This window comes from Apium graveolens, chromosome 2, assembly GCF_009905375.1.
Source record: "Apium graveolens cultivar Ventura chromosome 2, ASM990537v1, whole genome shotgun sequence".
In the NCBI taxonomy this organism is placed as follows: Eukaryota; Viridiplantae; Streptophyta; class Magnoliopsida; order Apiales; family Apiaceae; genus Apium; species Apium graveolens.
This window is the reverse complement of record NC_133648.1, coordinates 251,735,030-251,757,013: the sequence shown is the minus strand read 5'-3', so window position 1 is coordinate 251,757,013 and position 21,984 is coordinate 251,735,030. Positions and strand designations below refer to the sequence as shown.

At 37.4% G+C, this 21,984-nt stretch overlaps 1 protein-coding gene and 1 non-coding gene across 2 annotated transcripts; both read right to left on the bottom strand.

Annotated features, from left to right (window-relative positions):
• Nucleotides 1–2,771: 2,771 nt before the first annotated feature.
• LOC141709567 (small nucleolar RNA R71) lies at nt 2,772–2,878 on the bottom strand. Its single transcript, XR_012570135.1, has one exon. It is a non-coding gene; the product is annotated as a small nucleolar RNA R71 (small nucleolar RNA).
• A 12,575-nt stretch (nt 2,879–15,453) lies between these two features.
• LOC141706245 (cytochrome P450 724B1-like) lies at nt 15,454–18,864 on the bottom strand. Its single transcript, XM_074509059.1, has 9 exons — nt 18,468–18,864; nt 18,065–18,389; nt 17,494–17,646; nt 17,050–17,310; nt 16,689–16,778; nt 16,516–16,594; nt 16,181–16,287; nt 15,781–15,902; nt 15,454–15,680 (listed from the first exon to the last, which is right to left on the bottom strand). Exons 1-9 carry the CDS (start codon nt 18,710–18,712, stop codon nt 15,560–15,562), a joined length of 1,503 nt encoding a protein of 500 aa, XP_074365160.1. The 5' UTR covers nt 18,713–18,864; the 3' UTR covers nt 15,454–15,559.
• Nucleotides 18,865–21,984: the final 3,120 nt, after the last annotated feature.

Genomic DNA, 21,984 nt, shown 5'->3' with positions numbered 1-21,984 from the left:
ATATGAGTGTTTAGCTTATAAACTAAGTTTTGTACAACTTTACAATATTATTTGAGTTCAACAATGGAGTTTCATTTCATCTTCTACATTACTTAATAATCTGATATACTGTTTGTATTACATCAAATTACATTCTTTACAAGAGCAATAAGGGTCCCTACAGTCTGGTCCATCAACTTTATTTGTCATTCGAGTAAACAGTTCTCAAATTTAAGTCTCACCATTTTACCAGTGTCCAACTGCAACAATATATCCTTGGTCAAAAAAATTCGCATACTATGAAAATTTATATAAATTTGTAGCCAAAGTACCAGTTTTAGTAAATTATCCGTAGAAGTTTATTCAGGTGGTGCCCTTGCCTAGGAGGAAAGTCGTCCTCTAAATAGAACTATGATACATGATATTTTTTGTAATTATTTTTTGAATTAATTTTATACCCCTAGTAGTTTCATTATCTTTTTATGTTTTATGTTATTACGTGATGCTATTCTGTTACTAAGTTTGGCGCTCATGCAATATGATGACCCTAGAGCATCTCTAATGTTCAAACACCACTTCCCATTTTTAATGGGCTCCATTTATTATATTCAACTGTAAAATGGATAATGGCCAATTTCATACCATCCAAGAAACCGATTACTGATAAGTGGCATTTTATACCACTTAGAATTTCTTAAAATGGCTTAAATTGGTGTCTTGAAATCAAGTATTTTGTGTATTTAATGCGTTTTTCTAGTGTTTATGCATTTCAGGGTATTAGTTGCATTTCGGGGGAGGAATCATCAAGAATAAGCCTTGGCATGTGTTCACCATTGCGAGAGGATATGAATGGGCAGATTACGGCGAAGAAACGGAGCAAGCTTGGAATTTTTCCAGTAGGGTCCTGCGCGCCCGCGCAGCAATGCTGAGCGGCCGCGCAGCAGCCTGCGCGCCCGCGCAGAAATGCTGAGCGGCCGCGCAGGGTCGGGGAAAAAAAGCTGAATTATTTTAGACTTCTACTTCTGTGTGGCTTCCAACTTCTATGTAATCTGAGTTTTATGGGACTATTATATAGGTAGATTTGAGATGTTTTCATAGAGAGTATTAAGGAGATTATGTTTTAGATTGTGTTTTACGCAAGGAGCGAAGGAGATAAGGAAGAAGACCGATTTAGCACACCGCAACGAAGAGGAAGCATATATTCTTGTGATTCTTGTTTCGTTGTAACGTTGGATGCTAGTTTTCTTGCTTTGACTTATTTACTCTTGTGACGTACTCTGTTTTAATATAATTAGTTTAGTTATTATTTTCTTGTGTTTGTTTATCATGATTTCATATGAACCCATGATGGCGATGAGTTCTGTTATGGGCTAATCGTGATCATGGGGTTATAACGGATTTATTATGGAATTCTTTAGTTAATTGTTTAATACTTTAGTGTGTGATGATTGCATGATATCTAGTATTAGTTGTGCGTATTCGTCTTATGTGCGTCACGAACATATAAGATAGGGTGTTGATCTCTTGTGAAGCGACGGTGGATCTTGAGATTTAGAACTTACCATGCTAGCATAGGTTCATGTACGTTGTGCATGATTAGTGGGTAACTCTAACAGTTTTATTTGCCCTATGTAATCAAAAGGAATAACTTGTGCTTAAATCGTTGTGTTGTCAATTTCTGTAGACATATAGGAACTCAACATAATTGATGACTATTCAACTTCTATCTTAATTGTGGATGCTTGGTAGAATGGTATTAGTACAATGAAAGTTGGCTTTTATCAGTTTCGTGTAATTCGATTAATGTCATCACTGTCACATGCTAAAGGTAATAACAATGGCTATAGAAGGAAGTAATAATGAAGTTGTGATCTCATGAGTGTTTTATTATTGATAATTTGAAGTGTTAGTTAAGTGGTTAGTTAAGTAGTTAATTATAGTTAATATTTGATCAACAATTTTAAGTGTTATTATCTTAACATTGAGAAGTAATCATACATTGGTGAGTGAGTTTAATTAGACAATAATTTAGTCTGAGTCTCTGAGGGAACGAACTAGAAAGTATTCTATATTACTTGCGAACGCGTATACTTGCGTGAATATTAGTGCGTGTTTTCGTCCTAACAAGTTTTTGGCGCCGCTGCCGGGGACTCGGCGTATTTGTTTAGTTTATGTACTTACCATCATTGGTCATTAGGACTCAGTGATTAGGACGTAGTAGTTACTTACTCTTTTCGGTTGTGTTTCAGGTACTTTAGCAAGCGTTTATGCAAACTCGTTCTCGTGCTCGCAAGAGGACTTTAGATACAACTGAGGAGACAGACGAAGTTCTTGATATCCCGGAGAAGTTAGATTTTGAGGATTCGGATTCAGGAACTGAGCAGAAAGAACCAGTAAACATGGGAGATCGTATTGTTCAAGCTGATCCAGCTCTTATGGATTTTTCTCGGCCTAAAATTGATGATATTCAGTCAAGCATCCTTCATCCGGCTATTCAAGCTAACACCTTTGAAATCAAGCCGGGCACTATTCAGATGGTGCAGAATTCTGTTTCTTTTGGAGGAGCGGCAACTGAAGACCCCAACATGCACATAAGAAATTTTGTCGAGATCTGCAGCACTTTTAAGTATAATGGCGTGACTGATGAGGCTATCAAGCTGAGGCTTTTCCCATTCTCACTGAGGGATAAGGCTAAAGACTGGTTACATTCTGAACCAGCTGGGTCCATCACTACGTGGCAAGATCTTGCGCAAAAGTTTCTGGTGAAGTTTTATCCAATGGCAAAGACTGCTGCTATGAGGAGTGCTCTTACTCAGTTTGCGCAGCAACCTACAGAATCTATGTGCGAGGCTTGGGAACGCTACAAGGAAATGTTGAGAAAATGTCCACATCATGGAATGCCGGATTGGATGGTAATCACTGGTTTTTATAATGGTTTGGGGGCCCAATCTCGGCCCATGCTCGATGCAGCAGCTGGAGGCGCCTTATGGGCTAAAAGCTATACTGAGGCGTATAATCTTATAGAGACGATGGCTGCAAATGAGCATCAAAACCCAACTTAGAGGATGACGTCAGGCAAGGTAGCAGGTATTCTAGAAGTTGATGCAGCCACCGCTATTGCAGCCCAGCTCCAAGCGCTATCAATAAAGGTTGATTCTCTGGCTACGTATGGAGTTAATCAAATAGCTATGGTTTGTGAGCTTTGTGCAGGTTCTCATGCTACGGATCAGTGTTCTCTTGTCAACGAATCTGTTCAGTATGTGAATAATTATCAGCGACAACAGCAGCCTGTGCCAGCGACCTATCATCCTAATAACAGAAATCATCCAAATTTCAGCTGGGGGAATAATCAGAATGCTATTCAGCCACCATATCAGCAAGGGGTGAGTAAACAGTTTAACCCACCTGGATTCCAGCAACCACAGCAGTATGCTACAAGGCAATCATATCCTCAACAGGGAAGTGCAGCTGCACCTACTAGTGCTGATTTTGAGGAACTTAAGCTGTTGTGCAAGAGTCAGGCGGTTTCTATCAAGACCTTGGAAAATCAAATCGGTCAATTAGCCAATGCAGTGCTCAATCGTCAACCTGGCACTCTTCCCAGTGACACGGAAGTACCAGGCAGGAAGGAAGCTAAAGAGCAAGTCAAGGCTATTACCTTAAGGTTTGGAAAAGTAGCTGATGCTGAAAAGGCAAAAGAAGTCGAAGCTGAAGTTAGAGATGAAGAATCTAAGCAAAAGGAGAAAGCGGCGGAACCAAGGAAGACTACTGTTGAACACACTCTTCCTGAGACTAATACAGGGGAGAAACAGCTCTATCCTCCACCACCTTTTCCTAAGAGATTACAGCAACAAAAGCTGGATAGACAGTTCGGGAAGTTTCTGGAGGTGTTCAAAAAACTTCACATCAACATACCTTTCGCTGAGGCTCTGGAACAAATGCCTAGTTATGCGAAGTTTATGAAGACTATTCTTTCAAGGAAGGTGAAACTGGATGACCTTGAAACCGTTGCTCTCACAGAAGAATGCAGCGCTGTTCTGCAACAAAACTTACCACCAAAACTGAAAGATCCAGGAAGCTTCACCATTCCTTGCACCATTGGCAATCTAACTTTTGACAAGTGCCTTTGTGATTTAGGCGCAAGCATTAATCTGATGCCCTTGTCGATCTTTAAAAAGCTGGATCTGCCTGATCCAAAACCCACATACATGTCGCTACAATTGGCGGACCGTTCCATTACTTACCCAAGAGGCATAGTTGAGGATGTGCTCGTCAAGGTGGATAAGCTCTTCTTTTCAGCAGATTTTGTTATTCTGGATTTTGAGGAAGATAAGAAGATTCCCATAATCTTGGGGAGGCCTTTCTTGACTACTGGCCGTACCTTGATAGATGTACAAAAAGGGGAACTTACTATGCGGGTCCAAGATCAGGATGTGACCTTCAACGTATTTAAGGCAATGAAATTCCCTACAGAAGATGAGGAGTGCTTAAAAGTGGATGTGATTGATTCCGCGGTTACTTCGGAACTCGAGCACATGCTAATGTCTGATGCATTGGAAAAGGCCTTAGTGGGGGAATTTGACAGTGATGATGAAGATAGCAACGAGCAATTACAATATCTGAACGCTCCTCCCTGGAAGCGAAAGCTGGACATACCATTTGAATCTCTTGGTACTTCTGACCTTAAGAATGCTGAAGGGAAGCTCAAACCATCAATAGAGGAAGCACCTACCTTGGAGCTCAAACCACTACCTGAACACTTGAGGTATGCTTTTTTAGGTGATTCATCTACGTTACCTGTTATTATTTCAGCTGACCTTTGAGGTAGTGAGGAAGACAAGCTCTTAAGGATTTTGAGAGAATTCAAATCGGCTATAGGATGGACCATAGCAGACATCAAGGGGATAAGTCCTTCATATTGTATGCATAAAATTCTGCTAGAGGAAGGTAGTAAGCCAACTGTGGAACAGCAACGAAGACTGAATCCCATCATGAAGGAGGTGGTGAAGAAAGAAATTCTGAAATGGCTAGATGCAGGTATCATTTATCCTATTTCTGACAGCTCGTGGGTGAGCCCCGTACAATGTGTACCTAAGAAAGGAGGTATCACTGTGGTCGCAAATGAAAAGAATGAGCTCATCCCTACTCGAACAGTTACAGGATGGAGAGTATGCATGGATTATAGGAAATTGAACAAAGCCACAAGGAAGGATCACTTTCCTCTTCCATTTATTGATCAAATGCTTGACAGATTGGCGGGACATGAGTATTTTTGTCTTCTGGATGGTTATTCCGGGTATAATCAGATTTGTATTGCACCAGAGGATCAGGAAAAGACTACCTTCACTTGTCCATTTGGCACATTTGCTTTTCGTAGAGTTTCGTTTGGGTTATGTGGCGCCCCGGCCACCTTTCAGAGATGTATGATGGCTATATTCTCTGACATGATTGGAAATAACGTCGAAGTGTTCATGGATGACTTCTCCGTCTTTGGACACTCATATGATGAATGTTTGAATAATCTGCGCGCCGTACTCAAAAGATGCGTGGAAACTAATTTGGTGCTTAATTGGGAGAAATGTCATTTTATGGTATGTGAAGGCATTATCCTTGGGCATAAGGTCTCTAGCAAGGGTCTGGAGGTGGACAAGGCCAAGGTGAGAGTCATTGAAAATCTTCCCCCACCCAATTCTGTGAAAGGAATTCGTAGTTTTCTTGGTCATGCGGGTTTTTATCGGCGATTCATCAAGGACTTTTCAAAGATATCTAAGCCGTTGTGCAATTTGCTTGAGAAAGATGTGCCTTTCAAATTTGATGATGAATGTTTGGCAGCATTCGAGACTCTCAAGAAGAGTTTGATCACTGCACCAGTTATTACAGCACCAGATTGGACAGAACCGTTTGAGATGATGTGTGATGCGAGTGATTATGCGGTAGGTGCAGTTCTGGGACAGCGCAAGAAAAATCTCTTCCATGTGGTCTACTATGCGAGTAAGACTTTAAATGGTGCCCAATTGAACTACACCACTACTGAGAAGGAGCTTTTGGCTATAGTCTTTGGCTTTGAGAAATTTCGATCTTATCTGCTTGGTACGAAAGTAACAGTATTCACTGATCATGCAGCTATTCGCTATTTGGTTTCTAAGAAGGATTCAAAGCCGAGACTCATTCGTTGGGTTCTTTTACTTCAGGAATTTGAGTTAGAGATCAAAGATAGAAAAGGTACCGAGAATCAAGTAGCTGACCATCTCTCTAGGTTGGAGAATCCCGATTCTACTTCACAAGATAGGACGTTAATCAATGAATCTTTTCCGGATGAGCAGTTGTTTGCAATTCAGGAGGAAGAACCATGGTTTGCAGATATTGTAAACTATCTTGTCAGCAATATAATGCCTCTTAATTTGACATCCGCACAAAAGAAGAAGTTTCTGCATAAGGTGAAGTGGTATATGTGGGATGAACCATATTTGTTTAGACAGGGAGCTGACCAGATCATCAGGAGATGTATCCCGTTCTGTGAGACGGAGGGGATATTACGAGACTGCCATTCCACGGTTTATGGTGGACACTATGGAGGTGAGAAGACGGCAGCTCGTATTCTGCAAGCAGGTTTTTCTGGCCTACTTTGTTCAAGGATGCTCATCAGTTTGTTTTAAGGTGTGATCGTTGCCAAAGAGTGGGAAATTTGTCAAGGAAGGATGAGATGCCATTAAACGTGATGCTTGAAGTCGAGGTCTTTGATGTGTGGGGAATCGATTTCATGGGGCCTTTTATCTCGTCTTGCAATAATCAGTACATCTTGCTGGCAGTCGATTATGTCTCAAAATGGGTCGAAGTTAAAGCTTTACCGATAAATGATGCAAAGGTAGTACTAAATTTTCTTCATAAGCAAATTTTCACAAGGTTTGGAACGCCTCGGGTAATCATAAGTGATGAAGGATCGCATTTTTGCAACCGTAAGTTCACTTCTATGATGCAGCGTTATAATGTGAATCATCGAGTAGCTACTGCCTATCATCCGCAAACAAATGGTCAAGCGGAAGTGTCTAACAGAGAGATAAAGCGCATTCTAGAGAAGGTTGTTTGTCCGTCAAGGAAGGATTGGTCTTTAAAGCTCGATGAAGCTGTTTGGGCTTACAGAACAGCATACAAAACTCCACTAGGGATGTCACCGTTTCAGTTGGTGTACGGTAAGGGATGTCATCTACCAGCGGAGCTTGAGCATAAGGCCTACTGGGCATTGAAGAAATTGAACCTGGATTTAGATGCAGCTGGTAAGAAAAGAATGCTTCAGCTTAATGAACTTGATGAATTTCGGCTTCAAGCGTACGAGAATAACAAAATGTATAAGGAAAAGTGAAGAGGTGGCACGATAGGAAGCTACATCCTAAGTTATTTGTGCCAGGGCAACAAGTTCTTTTGTTCAACTCTCGGCTCCGACTTTTTCCTGGGAAGTTGAAATCAAGGTGGTCTGGACCTTTTATTGTCAAAACTGTGTTTCCACATGGAGCGGTGGAAATTTTTGAGAATGATTCGGACCAAGCATTCAAGGTTAACGGTCAGCGGTTGAAGCACTACTATGGGGACATGGCAAGCCGAGAGGTGGTTAGTGCCATTTTGTTGACTACTTGAGAAAGGTACGGAACGTCAAGCTAATGACGAAAAAGAAGCGCTGCGTGGGAGGCAACCCATGAATTGTTGTTACAGAAACCCTTAGAAGTTGATAATCTATCCAAAAACACAAAAAAATCAGAAAACAGGGGCTGAAAAAAAAAAATTCCAGAGACCCTCTGCGCGCCCGCGCAGCTAGGCTGAGCGGCCGCGCAGCTTGCTGCGCGCCCGCGCAGAAATGCTGAGCGGCCGCGCAGGGGTCGAGTTCCAGAAAATTTTTTGCAGTTCAGAAAAAAAAAAATAAAATAAAAAAATAAAAACACAAAAACAGTTTTAGCCCATAAACCCACGAATTGTTCCCACTACCCCATGATTTTATCCCTTACTTCCCAAACCCTAATCTAATCCACACCCTATATATACATACACCTATCCTACATATCTCCCACAAAACTTCCTACACTTAAACCCTCTCACAAACATCAAAAAATCAGTTCTTACACACTGCTATTCACGAATCAATGGCACCCAAGAGAGCACGCACTATTGACAGCAGCAGCACAGTTCCTACTGCTGATTCTTCGAGGGGCACTGCTGCAAGGCCTCGGTTAACTGACAGAGCTGCGGAGGAGGAGTACACTAGGCTGTTGGGGAAGCCGATTCTGAAGGAGAGGGGGTTTTTACCATCAGGGAGGGATGGTGAGTTGTTGCCCATGATTGCAGAGAAGGGGTGGATAGCTTTTTGTGAGTCACCCGAAGCAGTACCGATGAGCGTTGTTCGCGAGTTCTACGCGAACGCGAAGGCTGAAAAGAATGGGTTTTCTGTAGTCCGTGGGCTGACGGTTGATTATCATCCTGCGGCAATTCGCCGTGTGATTGGACAGCGAGAGAGGAAGCCTGAGGAGGAGAACTGGAATGAAAAGACTGCTGAGGATTTTGACTTGGATTTGATTTGTGCGACTCTCTGTCGACCGGGCACAGTTTGGAACCGCAGTCCAGCCAACAATGAGTATCGTCACTTTCCGGCGATCGCCATGAACAGGTATGCCCGTGCATGGAATGCATTTATATGTGCTAATATTTTGCCTTCTTCACATGCACACGAGGTCACAGTTGAGAGAGCACAGCTGTTGTGGGGAATTCTGAATGAGGAATACTATGTGGACCTTGGTGAGTTTATCTACCAAGGGATTCTGAAGTTTTTGAGGGGAGCAAAGCATATGAACATCCCTTATGCATCCACGGTTACGAAGCTATGCCGAGCAGTGGGAATGAACTGGCCGGCTCATGAGCAGTTGCAGTTGCCAGCAGCTCCGATAGATTCTGGCACTCTGAATGGGATGCAGGAGTGGACCGGTGGTGAGCCTGAGGAGCATGGGCTGGGTTATCGTCTTCCAGGAGGGCGTCCAGCACGAGGTGCTACTATGGCTAGGCCAGGGCGTGGTGAGGCTGGTTCGTCGAGAGCTTAGGAGGGTGTTGGAATGGGTGATGCCCAGTATAGGAGGCTTTCACGGCGGATGGATGCCATGTATGAGACGCAGAGTAGGTTTGCTCAGGAGCTCACCCTTGCGTTAGGGACTGCTTTTCGAGGCCTTGGAGCTGATATCCAGTGGCCAGTTTTTGGTGAGGACTCTGCATACCCGCCGCCTGATACTCCACCCGCTGAGGGTGATGATGATGACTCCGAGTAGGTATACCCTGTGTTCCTTTCTACTACTTTCACTGAGGACAGTGAAGATTTTTAGTTTGGGGGTGGTAGTTAAAGGAATATTGTGTGTGTGTCATTTAGTTGCATATTCATGATAGTTAGTTCATATAGTTGCATAATTTATGCCATATAGTTTTTTTTTTATGAATGTCATGTAGCTCATGCATTTACTATGATCCCTTTTGCAATGATTTATCGACTGAATTGTGAGATTGATGCGAGTGTAGTGATAGCATTAAAGTGATATTAAGTTGTGTAGGTTGATATGCATGCTAGAAACAAATGTAAATCCACTGAGTCTTAAAGAATGCGTAAGGGCTAGATTGTTGTTATGATTTGGTTGTTTTCAAGGTCAATCTATTTATTATGCTTAGAATTCGATTATAGGTTCTTAGTGATAAAAACATGAAAAAGAAAAATTATTTTGGAGAAAAAAAATATGAAAGTTGTTGCTAGTTGTGGCTAGGCGTCAAATGGCTAGTAGCCGGCTCGCTTATGTTGCGAGTAGTCTAGGGTTGAGTAAGATGGAGCGAAACGCACTTGCTCAGAAGTTATGAAAAAAAAAAAAAATTTTGCATAATTGATCAAGAGTGGGCTCTTTGGTATTCGAGTTATTAAGTTCTTAGGGGACTTTGTGCCTAGTGACCTAAGGCTTTTAGAGTCTGGGATCCGCTAGCCTAACGCTCGTTACATGGATACCATTGTATAAGTCTTTTGTGGACCTCACTCATTGCACGGTCAAATAAGCATTTGAGTTGTAAATAAAAAGCACAATTCCGTAGTAAGCTCCAGAGTTCTTGTAGTGTTGTATATCACTTTATGCCTAGAATTTTTATTCTTTGTATAATCGTAGGATTGCCTTGAGGATAGTCTAGTCATAGTAATTGGTCTAGTTCCGAAGCATATCTGTTAAGCATTTGCACACACCACGTTTCTGGCTGTTTGTCTGGTTGCATGAGTTTATTGATCTTTAGATGTCTAACTGCATTCGTTGAGATGTGACAATTTGGTTGGATAATTGTAGTAAGGGGGATCGTTGCATTTTCATATAGATTGCATTCATGCATATTTTTATTTGTTTTGAGTCTGTGACGCTTGAGGACAAGCATCGATTTAAGTTTGGGGGTGTGATAAGTGGCATTTTATACCACTTAGAACGTCTTAAAATGGCTTAAATTGGTGTCTTGAAATCAAGTATTTTGTGTATTTAATGCGTTTTTCTAGTGTTTATGCATTTCAGGGTATTAGTTGCATTTCGGGGGAGGAATCATCAAGAATAAGCCTTGGCATGTGTTCACCATTGCGAGAGGATATGAATGGGCAGATTACGGCGAAGAAACGGAGCAAGCTTGGAATTTTTCCAGTAGGGTCCTGCGCGCCCGCGCAGCAATGCTGAGCGGCCGCGCAGCAGCCTGCGCGCCCGCGCAGAAATGCTGAGCGGCCGCGCAGGGTCGGGGAAAAAAAGCTGAATTATTTTAGACTTCTACTTCTGTGTGGCTTCCAACTTCTATGTAATCTGAGTTTTATGGGACTATTATATAGGTAGATTTGAGATGTTTTCATAGAGAGTATTAAGGAGATTATGTTTTAGATTGTGTTTTACGCAAGGAGCGAAGGAGATAAGGAAGAAGACCGATTTAGCACACCGCAACGAAGAGGAAGCATATATTCTTGTGATTCTTGTTTCGTTGTAACGTTGGATGCTAGTTTTCTTGCTTTGACTTATTTACTCTTGTGACGTACTCTGTTTTAATATAATTAGTTTAGTTATTATTTTCTTGTGTTTGTTTATCATGATTTCATATGAACCCATGATGGCGATGAGTTCTGTTATGGGCTAATCGTGATCATGGGGTTACAACGGATTTATTATGGAATTCTTTAGTTAATTGTTTAATACTTTAGTGTGTGATGATTGCATGATATCTAGTATTGGTTGTGCGTATTCGTCTTATGTGCGTCGCGAACATATAAGATAGGGTGTTGATCTCTTGTGAAGCGACGGTGGATCTTGAGATTTAGAACTTACCATGCTAGCATAGGTTCATGTACGTTGTGCATGATTAGTGGGTAACTCTAACAGTTTTATTTGCCCTATGTAATCAAAAGGAATAACTTGTGCTTAAATCGTTGTGTTGTCAATTTCTGTAGACATATAGGAACTCAACATAATTGATGACTATTCAACTTCTATCTTAATTGTGGATGCTTGGTAGAATGGTATTAGTACAATGAAAGTTGGCTTTTATCAGTTTCGTGTTATTCGATTAATGTCATCACTGTCACATGCTAAAGGTAATAACAATGGTTATAGAAGGAAGTAATAATGAAGTTGTGATCTCATGAGTGTTTTATTATTGATAATTTGAAGTGTTAGTTAAGTGGTTAGTTAAGTAGTTAATTATAGTTAATATTTGATCAACAATTTTAAGTGTTATTATCTTAACATTGAGAAGTAATCATACATTGGTGAGTGAGTTTAATTAGACAATAATTTAGTCTGAGTCTCTGAGGGAACGAACTAGAAAGTATTCTATATTACTTGCGAACGCGTATACTTGCGTGAATATTAGTGCGTGTTTTCGCCCTAACAATTACTAATATATAAAACAGAAAAGTAAGCTAGTGGGGAGAAAATCAATTGAACTATATTAAAATGTAAGTAAGAAATGAAATGGATAGTGGCTACCACCCAACGCAACGGACTTGCCCAATTTTGTTAGAACCCATTTAATGTTATTTTTGTATAAGCGGGTGTCCAAGTCATTTAGGGAGTCTCAGGCAGATAACTGGGCTCCCGCTGGAGCTGCTCCGAGGCCTGTACCGGATACAAGTACTGATGAGTGAGTTTCAAGTGATTTTAGAAAGCTGGGCCAGCTTAATCAACAAGTAAAATGGATCAAGGAACAGAACATAGCCTGCATGAAGATCACTTGTTTGCAAAAGCTAATAGTGTAATACATCACTTGATTCTTGCTAGTTGGGCTTAAAGTACATAGCTACGGAATCTAAAGACTGAGCTATATAGTTTCGTTGATAGCTCACTTAATATCCCCGATCCGTGTAATTACTTAAATTGCAGTTTTTGGGTATCTTGTTTAGTAGTTCCATTGCTTGTGTTAAAATTTTCAAGCAATCAAAGGTGGTGAAAGAGAAAAAAACAAAATACCAGCTTTGAGATAAGTCATTATTATTAAACTACATAAACTGCTCTCCCTATATAATTAATTGATACATATTTCACTTAGGAGTGCAAAAATAATACTCCCTCCCTCCCATTTATTTTGATTGCCCTTCTACATTTAAAAATCCTCATGAAAGCCAACTCTCTACAGATCCCTTTCACTCGATCGCCTCAAATGGTATGCTTTTCCTTCCTTTTGCTTAAAATGACTTGATAATGTACATGATGACTTCAAATGTCCGGCACCAAGAAATACAAATTGTGCTGCAGCTGCACCGCCTACGGAATCAAGGCACCTTTAAGTTTAGAATCAAACCGGAGCTTCCTAACTGTAAGTTTGGAATCAAGCCAGAACGTCCAAACTGCAAGAATGACACCAGAAACTTATCTACCCTTTTTAATAATGACACCAGATAAATTATCTTCTCGTATAGGCCTTTCCCGTTACGTTTTTGAGGCAGCTGAATAATTAAGCCAGCGGGTGATGGATCAGGGAACATATACCCCACGAGTCTCTTACGTCTGCCATTCAATTCTGACAACACCGACATCAAAATGCATCCTGACATGTCAAGTTTTTAATTCTAGCTCATCTTCATCAAGTACGTCTGCTGTTTTCTTCTTCTCATGTTTGTTTGTAGACAACTTTCTTGTGGCTCCCAGCTTCTGAGCTTAGTATGATCTTGAAAAAAGACTGCGTATAGTTTGCCACTGCGGTGAACTATGGACTTTTAAACCGATACTTCAAAGGTCAATAGAATAAGTGCTTTACGAACAAGGTGACAAGCTTGAACATTTTTAAATGGATAATGACGAATTACATAATTGTAGAAATTATTATTGTCTTTACCTGAAAGAATGTTATATAACCCCCAAAATTTCAACAACGATAAGTGGTAACTCTAAGTACCACTCAATAAAGATCATTTTTGTCTTCTCTTACAACTGATCAAGCTCGAGATCATCGTTAACTAGTTTTAACATTATGCATACACATATATAAGGTACCTGAAATTGCTAGTTAAAAGGTTATCACCAAAAAAGAAGAAGCAAAACTTGATTACTGATTAACAATGAGCATAATCAGTTAGTATCCAAATAATATGGGAACAATCAAACCTGAAGTAGTGTATTCAAGATCCCATGTGATGGTTAGTGTAGTTCTGCCTGTCTCCTCTGATGCCAACTAAAAGAAAGTCAAACGAATATTGACCATACTCATCTTAGATGGCATCCAGGGAGCCAGGCAGATCATTCACTTCCCTCGCTTCCTTTTCCAAGACTCATTACATAGCCCCTACAGAACAGAGTGCAAATTATTCACAAATGGCAAGTATATATGCATGGACAGCTTGAGCATGCTAGCTGGCTAGCATAAGTTGATATAAATTCAGACAAACCGAATGTGGATTATCTGCAATAAACTTGCGTTAACTTACTGTATCGCGGTCTCTCGACTGAGTACGGCTATCAAGTCATGAAAATACATGTACAACAAGCCAAGCTCATAAGCTTTTCTTCATCTATAAGACACATTATTAAATGTGCTATGTTTGCAATTAAGAAAGTAATGGTGGGTATTTAAAGGACTGAGAGGAAGGAAATGACAGGAGAAAGTCCAGGAGATGTGGCTGAGGAGAGTTCAATAGGTAACATGCATCAAGCGGAGTTAGTATATAAGATAGTAGGAGTAGGAAACAATAACCATTTTTAAACCAAGAGCTCTTAAGTTTAGTATTCATTAGATTTATAATGTAGTATACTTTTGGCTTTTCTTTCATTGTAAGAAACGCTGTTTTTTCTTCCCATTTTTTGGAAACTATTTTTCATGAAAACGAGTTTGTCGATACATTTATAAACAGTTAAGGTTCTGAATTTTTTTTAAAATGTACATAAAAATTTTCTGACAATTTTTTTCAGGGAATACAACGAGAGACGAGGACACTGCATGAGACAAATACAGGGCTAATGTGTGTGTGGTTGACGGATTTTCTAACGTCTGATTACTTGTTTAACTTGTCATTTTGTATATTTAACAAACTGTAGATATAGATCTACAAGTAAACTTTAAACAAAAAAATGCACAGAACAACACAGCGAGGTTGAGCAAAAAAATAGTTCTTTTCAGACACTAAATATATAATATTGATACGTCGAGGTTGCTAAAAGTATTCTTGAAAATAGGTAACCTAGCTATTAGGAGTTTAAATAAATTTGAATAAGTAAATGAATATCTGCCTCCTGTAAATGACTGAATGAACAAATTACTGTAAAAATATAAGGAAGTGGTAACACTCATATGCAAAATTATTTGTACTTGATAAAAGGGCTGCAAAAACTTAATAAGACCCCATACTACAAGTGATCCATGTTTGATCACACTGTTCTGAATGTGATCACCGTGACTTTCTGTCTGAAATGTGATCATCTTATCTATATTTTCCAGCACAAAGCCAGGAAAACATACAGCGGAAATAAGTTAAGTTCATGTGTTCAGTTGATTCTCAATTATCTGAGATTTGACGAGTTTGCTGATGAGAATTCCTAAAATCCGACTCTGACTGAAACTCACACACAAGAACTGCAGCTGGACACTATGTGCTAAGCCAGTTTAAGGACAGATTCGGCTCCTTGAGCTAACTTCTGTAATTAAGCCCCGCTAATATGATGGTGCTCTGTTATATTCTTCAGCCTAGCTTCTTTTAGCTCTTCCTCGTAACGTTTCTGGAGAACTGATCAATGTAGCAATGCCATTAATTGTAATCCTTCTAAGTTAATATATCGCTTGATCAAACACAAGCTCCTCTGCAGAACATAAGAAGGCCATGCACCAACTCAACTTCGTCATTTGCAGTTTTTACTAAGATTTATGTGCCTTTTAGGTACCATTATTAATAGATAGTACATACTTTCCCAGAAACTGAACTCCATGAACTGTGATACAGACGCAAGGATGGAACTAGAAACGAAATTAATGGAACATAAAACCATCTGATTTATATATGTACTAGAGATAAAATCATATATTACAACACTTCAGAGTTTTTCAGAAACAAGATTAAATTTAAAGAAAGGCCTTAATTTTCCTTTTTATCAACAACGCCATTTGACTCATACTCCTCAACGTATAGTGGCAACCCTCTAGGGAATTCTACATATGGGTATGCAAAAGGTAAGTCACCACATTCTGTTCTCCATCTGCAAGTTGGTAAGAAATTAATTAAATATGATTTGGTTTGGGGCAAGTATGGCTGTAACATAGCGTAATTAGATTAAGGCACGATATGAGGCTAATTACCTGAATTTTTGTACAAGGTGGTGGAGGAAGAATGCGACTTCTACTTTAGCAAGTTCAGAACCAGGGCAGCATCTTGTTCCTCCACCGAAAGGGGTAAACTTCTTGCATGTCTGTTCTTGATTCTGAAATTTTCTCTAATTTGTTAATTTCCATAGTAATTACTTACTTCAAATATCATCCCTATTGCATTTATTTATCCTCTAGCTATCTTGCTTAAATTCTATAAATTTTGTAGAAAAGGGAACATGACTTTGTTTCTCATAAACTAGGAAATTTAATTAATAAATTTAAAACTACGAGTTTCAGAGGATTGTTTAGACAACGTTCAAACAAACTCGAGGTCAATTCTCATATCCCTGACAAGTAAATATAGATCTGAAACGAAGAACGCGTAAAGTACCTCCCATCTCCAAGGATGAAACTGGGAAGCGTCTGCATGGAGAGTTTTGTCTAAATGGACTGCACTGAGAACTGGTAGGACTTGCCAACCCGATGGAATTACAAAATCTGTGAAATATTAAAGCAAATTATTTATTAGGACCCCATTTTCTTTTTCCCCTTTTCTCTTCCTAAATAAAGGTTCTACTAAAAAGCTTTGCAGAATGATAGAATAGCTCATGCATGCATGATTGATATGGATTCATAATTAAAGCAATTTTACATGTTTAATATATTACTTGCATTTTAAACTATACAAATTAAACTAAGTGGAGTTCGTATTATTCTCACAAATACCTTTAAATTTAACATCCTTAAGAGCCTTTCGGTGCACAAACTTGACAACGTTCCCGTATCTTAAAGCTTCATTGATGACCTTAAAAGCAAATTAATTAAGTAATCATAAGATAAGTTTATAGTTAATAAATCAAGGTACTACATATTATAAGATTAAGTCGTCATGCACTTACATGTTGTGTAAATTCCATTTTCTTATAATCTTCCCAGTTCAAAGACACATCGTTGATATTCTTCATGTTTCTTATATTCTGATGCTCCAACTATACGTAAGTTATGCCAAGCAAATAAAGTTAGCACGGGGAGAATATAACTTTGTTTTGATTTACTATTTTATATACGGCGCCTACAATAAATAATAGGGTCAATTGATTATCTAAAAAGGGAAATTATATTAGAGGATCGCGGGACAGTCTAGTGATAAAGATATATACGATGTTTTCACGTGTTGAAATGAAATCAGATTCGATATTCTAATATAATTTTCCCAATTTCAAAAAATAATAAGTGGGAGAATTGTAAATGTTGTTTGACCTTTAAATGTTCAAGTGCAGTAGTGGATTGATCAAGGAAGTGAACCACCATGGCCATCAACAAAGAAGTGGTTTCATAACCACCAAGTAGAGAATCAAGAACAAAACTAACTTTTTCATCTTCAGATAAGGCATCAACACATAAGAGTATCTCTAAGAAATCAAAACTTCTTGGATTATCTTGTTGTGTTGAACTTGCACTTCTAATCTTCCTTCTTTCTTCAATAATTGCTTTGACAGTAGATGCTATTCTTCTTCTAGCCTGTAAAGATATGTGGATAAAAGCAGATAATAATCACATCATCACATGCCCCTCTTTTCATATGTCCAATATAATACTATGTTTTTCTATAAATATTATATTTCATCATACAAACACTTTTAATCAACTTTCTGGTTAGTGTGACTTGAGAGAAATATAATCTAAAATATGAAAATTCAGTACCTTAACAGCTCTTGCATAAGGAGTCCCAGGAATGTATAGTGGAAGAGAAATGAGCCCTTTCATGAAGGTGAGAAAATCCTTGAGAATTTCTGAGGTATGTGGGTCATCAGGGGTTAACCCTAGCACTTGTTTTACTATTACAGTAAAAGTAAACTGTGGAATCAAATAACAAATTTGGGTAAGACATTTTTTGTGTGAAATTCACACTAATTTTACTTTTCTTGAGGGTGTAAACTATAAAATGTAAAATGAACAATAGTTTACTCTGCTAAAATTTCTACTTTTATCACTTCCAGTAACAGTTAATAATATTTAACTAAAAGTGTATATTTCATTAAATTTTAGTGGAGCTACAAAAGTTTAACTCCTAGCTAGTGTCATCATGTAAGAACATATTAGAAAAAAAATCGTGAACTCCTGAGTAATAGGTAATGTCTACATGTTCCTACCTAGTGTTTACATGTGACTATGTGTGCATACTAGAAAAATCGTTTAAATAGAATGTAGTTTGAAGTTTGACGGTGATTCAAGTTATTAAAAAATGAAAGAAAGAAAAATATGCAGAATGCACCTTTCTAGCCTCCTCACAGAAGAGGATTTGGTGTTTGTGTTTCCAAGAATCCAAAATCTGAATAGCAGTATTCTCAATGTCATTAAGAAATTGAGGGTTTGATTTGGTAGTGGTGACAAGAGAGAGAGCCACACTTCTAAGCCTCTTGTGAGTGTCACCCACTGCCACCAACATTGACAAGCTCCCTAGCACTCCATGGATGGGCTTTGGATAGCTACACTGAAACAATTTGTCTTCATTTTGTAAAATGAAGTAGTTCAACTCCTCATCACATGACACTATTGTTGGTGTAAAGAATAAATGGGACTTGAACACTTTCCCATACCTGCAAAATACTAAATACATTCATAAAAGATCATATGGTACATGTACTTTCCATGTATACAAAAAAAAAAGAACTTACTTAGAACAATGGTTATGAAGAAAAGTGCCAATAGAATTGGAAGGATGAGGATTGAGAAAGGAGAGAGTTTCACCAAGTAAAGGCCAACTAAAAGTCCCTTTTGGAAGTACATATCCATTAAGCTTTGACAACAACAAAGGTAAAAAATGGATTGTAATGAGACCTATCACAAACAAGAGAAAACCTACGAACATCACCATCAAAAACCCACCGGTCATGGCAATGGACTCGGTGTCTATTTGCATCGTTCCTAAATTTATTGGTTTTGTGTTGCATGTATATATAGAGATTTCTAAATGCAAGTGCTGAAACTAGCTATTGAGGGAATCATGTAGCCAGCTTATTCGGATTATATATAGTGGCCAAAGGACAGCGTATAGCATACTAAATAAATTTATCACATAGGAATGACTCAAGTGTCAACATGCTTTAAAAGACGGACTCAAGTGGTGAGATTTGAGAACAAATAACTTTCTAGCTTATTCACCAAGTAAAAATACATATGTATGTGAATCCTGCTGGTAAAGTTACACTTATAAGGGGTTAATTTGTTTGGTCATTTTTTAGGCTCGCTTGAGATTAATGACTGTGAGCTAATGTCACCCCCAACATTTTGCATTACTCCAGTCTTTGACGTTCGCTACGTGTGTGTTTGACTGTAAAAAATGATATAAGCTAATGTCAGTGTGTTAGAGAGATTAGAAATATCATGTGCACTTGTCCAACCATCCAGTTTAATCATGTTTCCTATTTTCTTGTAAACAGGTGAAAAGCTAAATTCACCATTTATCGTATCATATTTATTTATCTTCTATTTGTTAAATCAAACACCTAAGTAACATCTTATAAAAAAGTCAATCGAATATCTATTATTTAATATCAATTATTACGCCACATTTTATATTCTCTTATCATTTTATTTGTTAAATCAAACATCAGCATGTCATGTAAAACCCACCACATTTTATATTTACTTGTTCTATTTGTTAAATTAAATGTCTATTCTCTTGTAAATAGATCAAAAATTAAACCGGACATATATGATGGAGCATATATTTCATATTTACTTGTGACTTTACTCGTTAAATCAAATATGTATATATCGTGTAATATTGATGATTTGAACCATATTTCATATTTATTTGTTGTTTTATTTATTGAATCAAACACCTATCCTCTTATAAAGAGTCCAAAAACAAAGCTACTTTCGTCCAAGTTTACATTTGGTTTGAGCAGTAGGTTAAAAAATATGTATAAAATAGTGAAAAAAAGAAAGAAAAGTGAGTGGAGTAGTGGGACCCATTGATTTTTAATGTATAAAATGGAGATAGTGGAATAAAAGTAGTGTGAAATGTGAAAAAAGTGGAAAAGTGGTGGGACCCATTTACTATTTTTGGTAAGTTTTGAAATGTAAAGAATTGGATTAGACATCCAAAAAGAAAAGGAAAGTGTAAAGAAATGATCGGGATAGAGAGTAAATATCAATCAAATAATATCAGAGATGTATTTGTACCACATTTCATATTAAGTAGTCATTTTATTTGTTAAATCAAACAGGTGCATACAGGATTGTTAGATTCCCCGCTCAGACACATTTACTTCTCCATCTATTGTGATATTAATTTCGGAGCACGAATAGCTATACTTAATGTGGCACAAAACTCGGAAGCTATATAGCATCTAGCACGAGCTAAAAGGATAAACTTAGGATGGCATCTAGCTTTGCCTCGAACTAGGGCCGCGAGTGCAGTAAGAAGGATATCTTTGAGAAACGAGATTTTATACATCATTCATGCTCTCGATGAAATTTCTAGAATGGTCCGAGACTCGGGGAGGGAATGACACGCATGTGATGAGCCTCTAATATTTATTAATACTAGACCAGGTGAAGGACGCGCCCCGAATTAAAAATAATAATACATAAAACTAAAACTCATAATCCATGTAAAATATAAATATAAATATAATAAATAAAATTTTATTAAAATATGTAGTTAAAAAAATTCAAGTTAAGTATAACTCTAAAATTTTACTGTATAGTTGTAGTTATGCATGCACCTAATTATTTACCTATATAAATCTGACATGCTAACTTACGGATACGATTATTAATATATTAATATCAAATATTAAATTGGTACTTGCAAAAAATAGTTATGTGGTTAAAAAGAATCGAACCAGTTATGAAATTTTCTTCTATAATTCTAATTTTGCATTGTTTTACTTGATATAAAAATCTAACATATTAGTTTTTTTTTGGGGAACGAATTGTATCAATATCTTACAAACCAAATATCTGTTCTTTAGATAATTTAATATTAACTAATATTATTTGATAATTATCTTATAATTAGCCTTTTAAATACGGTTTATTTATTATTACCTAGTTATCGATAAAAATTAATTTACAAATTAAAATTAAATAGATGTTATTAAACTTAATTTAATATTACTTAATATAATCTAAATACAGCCCATAAATTTGTTATTGTTAGAATATATTTTTAAATTTGAAGTAAATAAACGTTGTGATGGACAGTAACATATATGATTGTTAAATCAATAATTTTCAGTTTAAAAGTTAATAAATGTTACTAAAGTCATTTGCTATTACTTAATTATTTTTAAAATAATATTTTCCAATTTAAAAGTAAACTGACACTAGGATTGACACTAACTAATAGAAAATAAAGTTTATAGAGAATAGAAGTCAATTCGTGTTAATAGTTTACTTTGCAGTTAGTAGTTTTTCAAAGTAAAAGTAAATACATGTTATTTTACTTAATTAACGTAACTTAATAAATTTTTAATATAATTTATAAATAAATAAAGTTTACAGAGAATATAAGTCAATTCGTATTAGTAATTTACTTAGTAGTTTGTAGAGAAAATAAAATTTACAAAGAATGGAAGTCAATTTGTGTTAAAAACAAAGTTTATAGAGAATAGAAGTCAGCTTATGTCAGATAAGTACCAAAATTTGGTACTTTAGTACTTTTGGTACTTTTAACACCAAATTATACATAATTTCGCTTATTAATAAAGAGTATATATATAAGACTAAACTTAAAGGAGGAATTCTCTTTACTTAATTAGCCAACCCTTTAAAATGAGGTTGTTGTCTTATATTTATACTAAGTATCAAATGGGCTATTTCTTACAAATGGGCCTTCTTGGGCTTTACATTATATTCCATAATTATCCTAATTGCAACTCCTTTGAGCCGTCTTCTCTTGGTCCAACATCTGTCCCCCCTTTTTTCATCAATTTCTTAATATTTGCTTTTTGTAATTCGCCACCTGAGAGAAAAAGGTTTGAAATACAAGCATGAAATTTAAAAACAGTGATCAAAAAATAATTAGAATAATAGTCAAGAGAAAGAAGTTTTTTTAGTAAGTAAAAGAGGTAAAAAGGGGGGCGAATTAAGGACAGGACTAGAAGTGAAGCGGAGCTTCTTTTTTTGTGCACGTGCGTACGTGTCTTATGCATGTATATATTCGTTTTATTTTTCTTTTTT

Coding starts and splice junctions, on each gene's coding strand:
- LOC141706245 (XM_074509059.1), bottom strand. CDS start 18,712: ATGCAAATAGACACCGAGTCCATTGCCATGACCGGTGGGTTTTTGATG. Junction 16,779..17,049: donor CTGCACTTGAACATTTAAAG/GTCAAACAACAT, acceptor ACTTACGTATAG/TTGGAGCATCAGAATATAAG. Junction 16,595..16,688: donor AAATGGAATTTACACAACAT/GTAAGTGCATGA, acceptor TTTGCTTTTAAG/GTCATCAATGAAGCTTTAAG.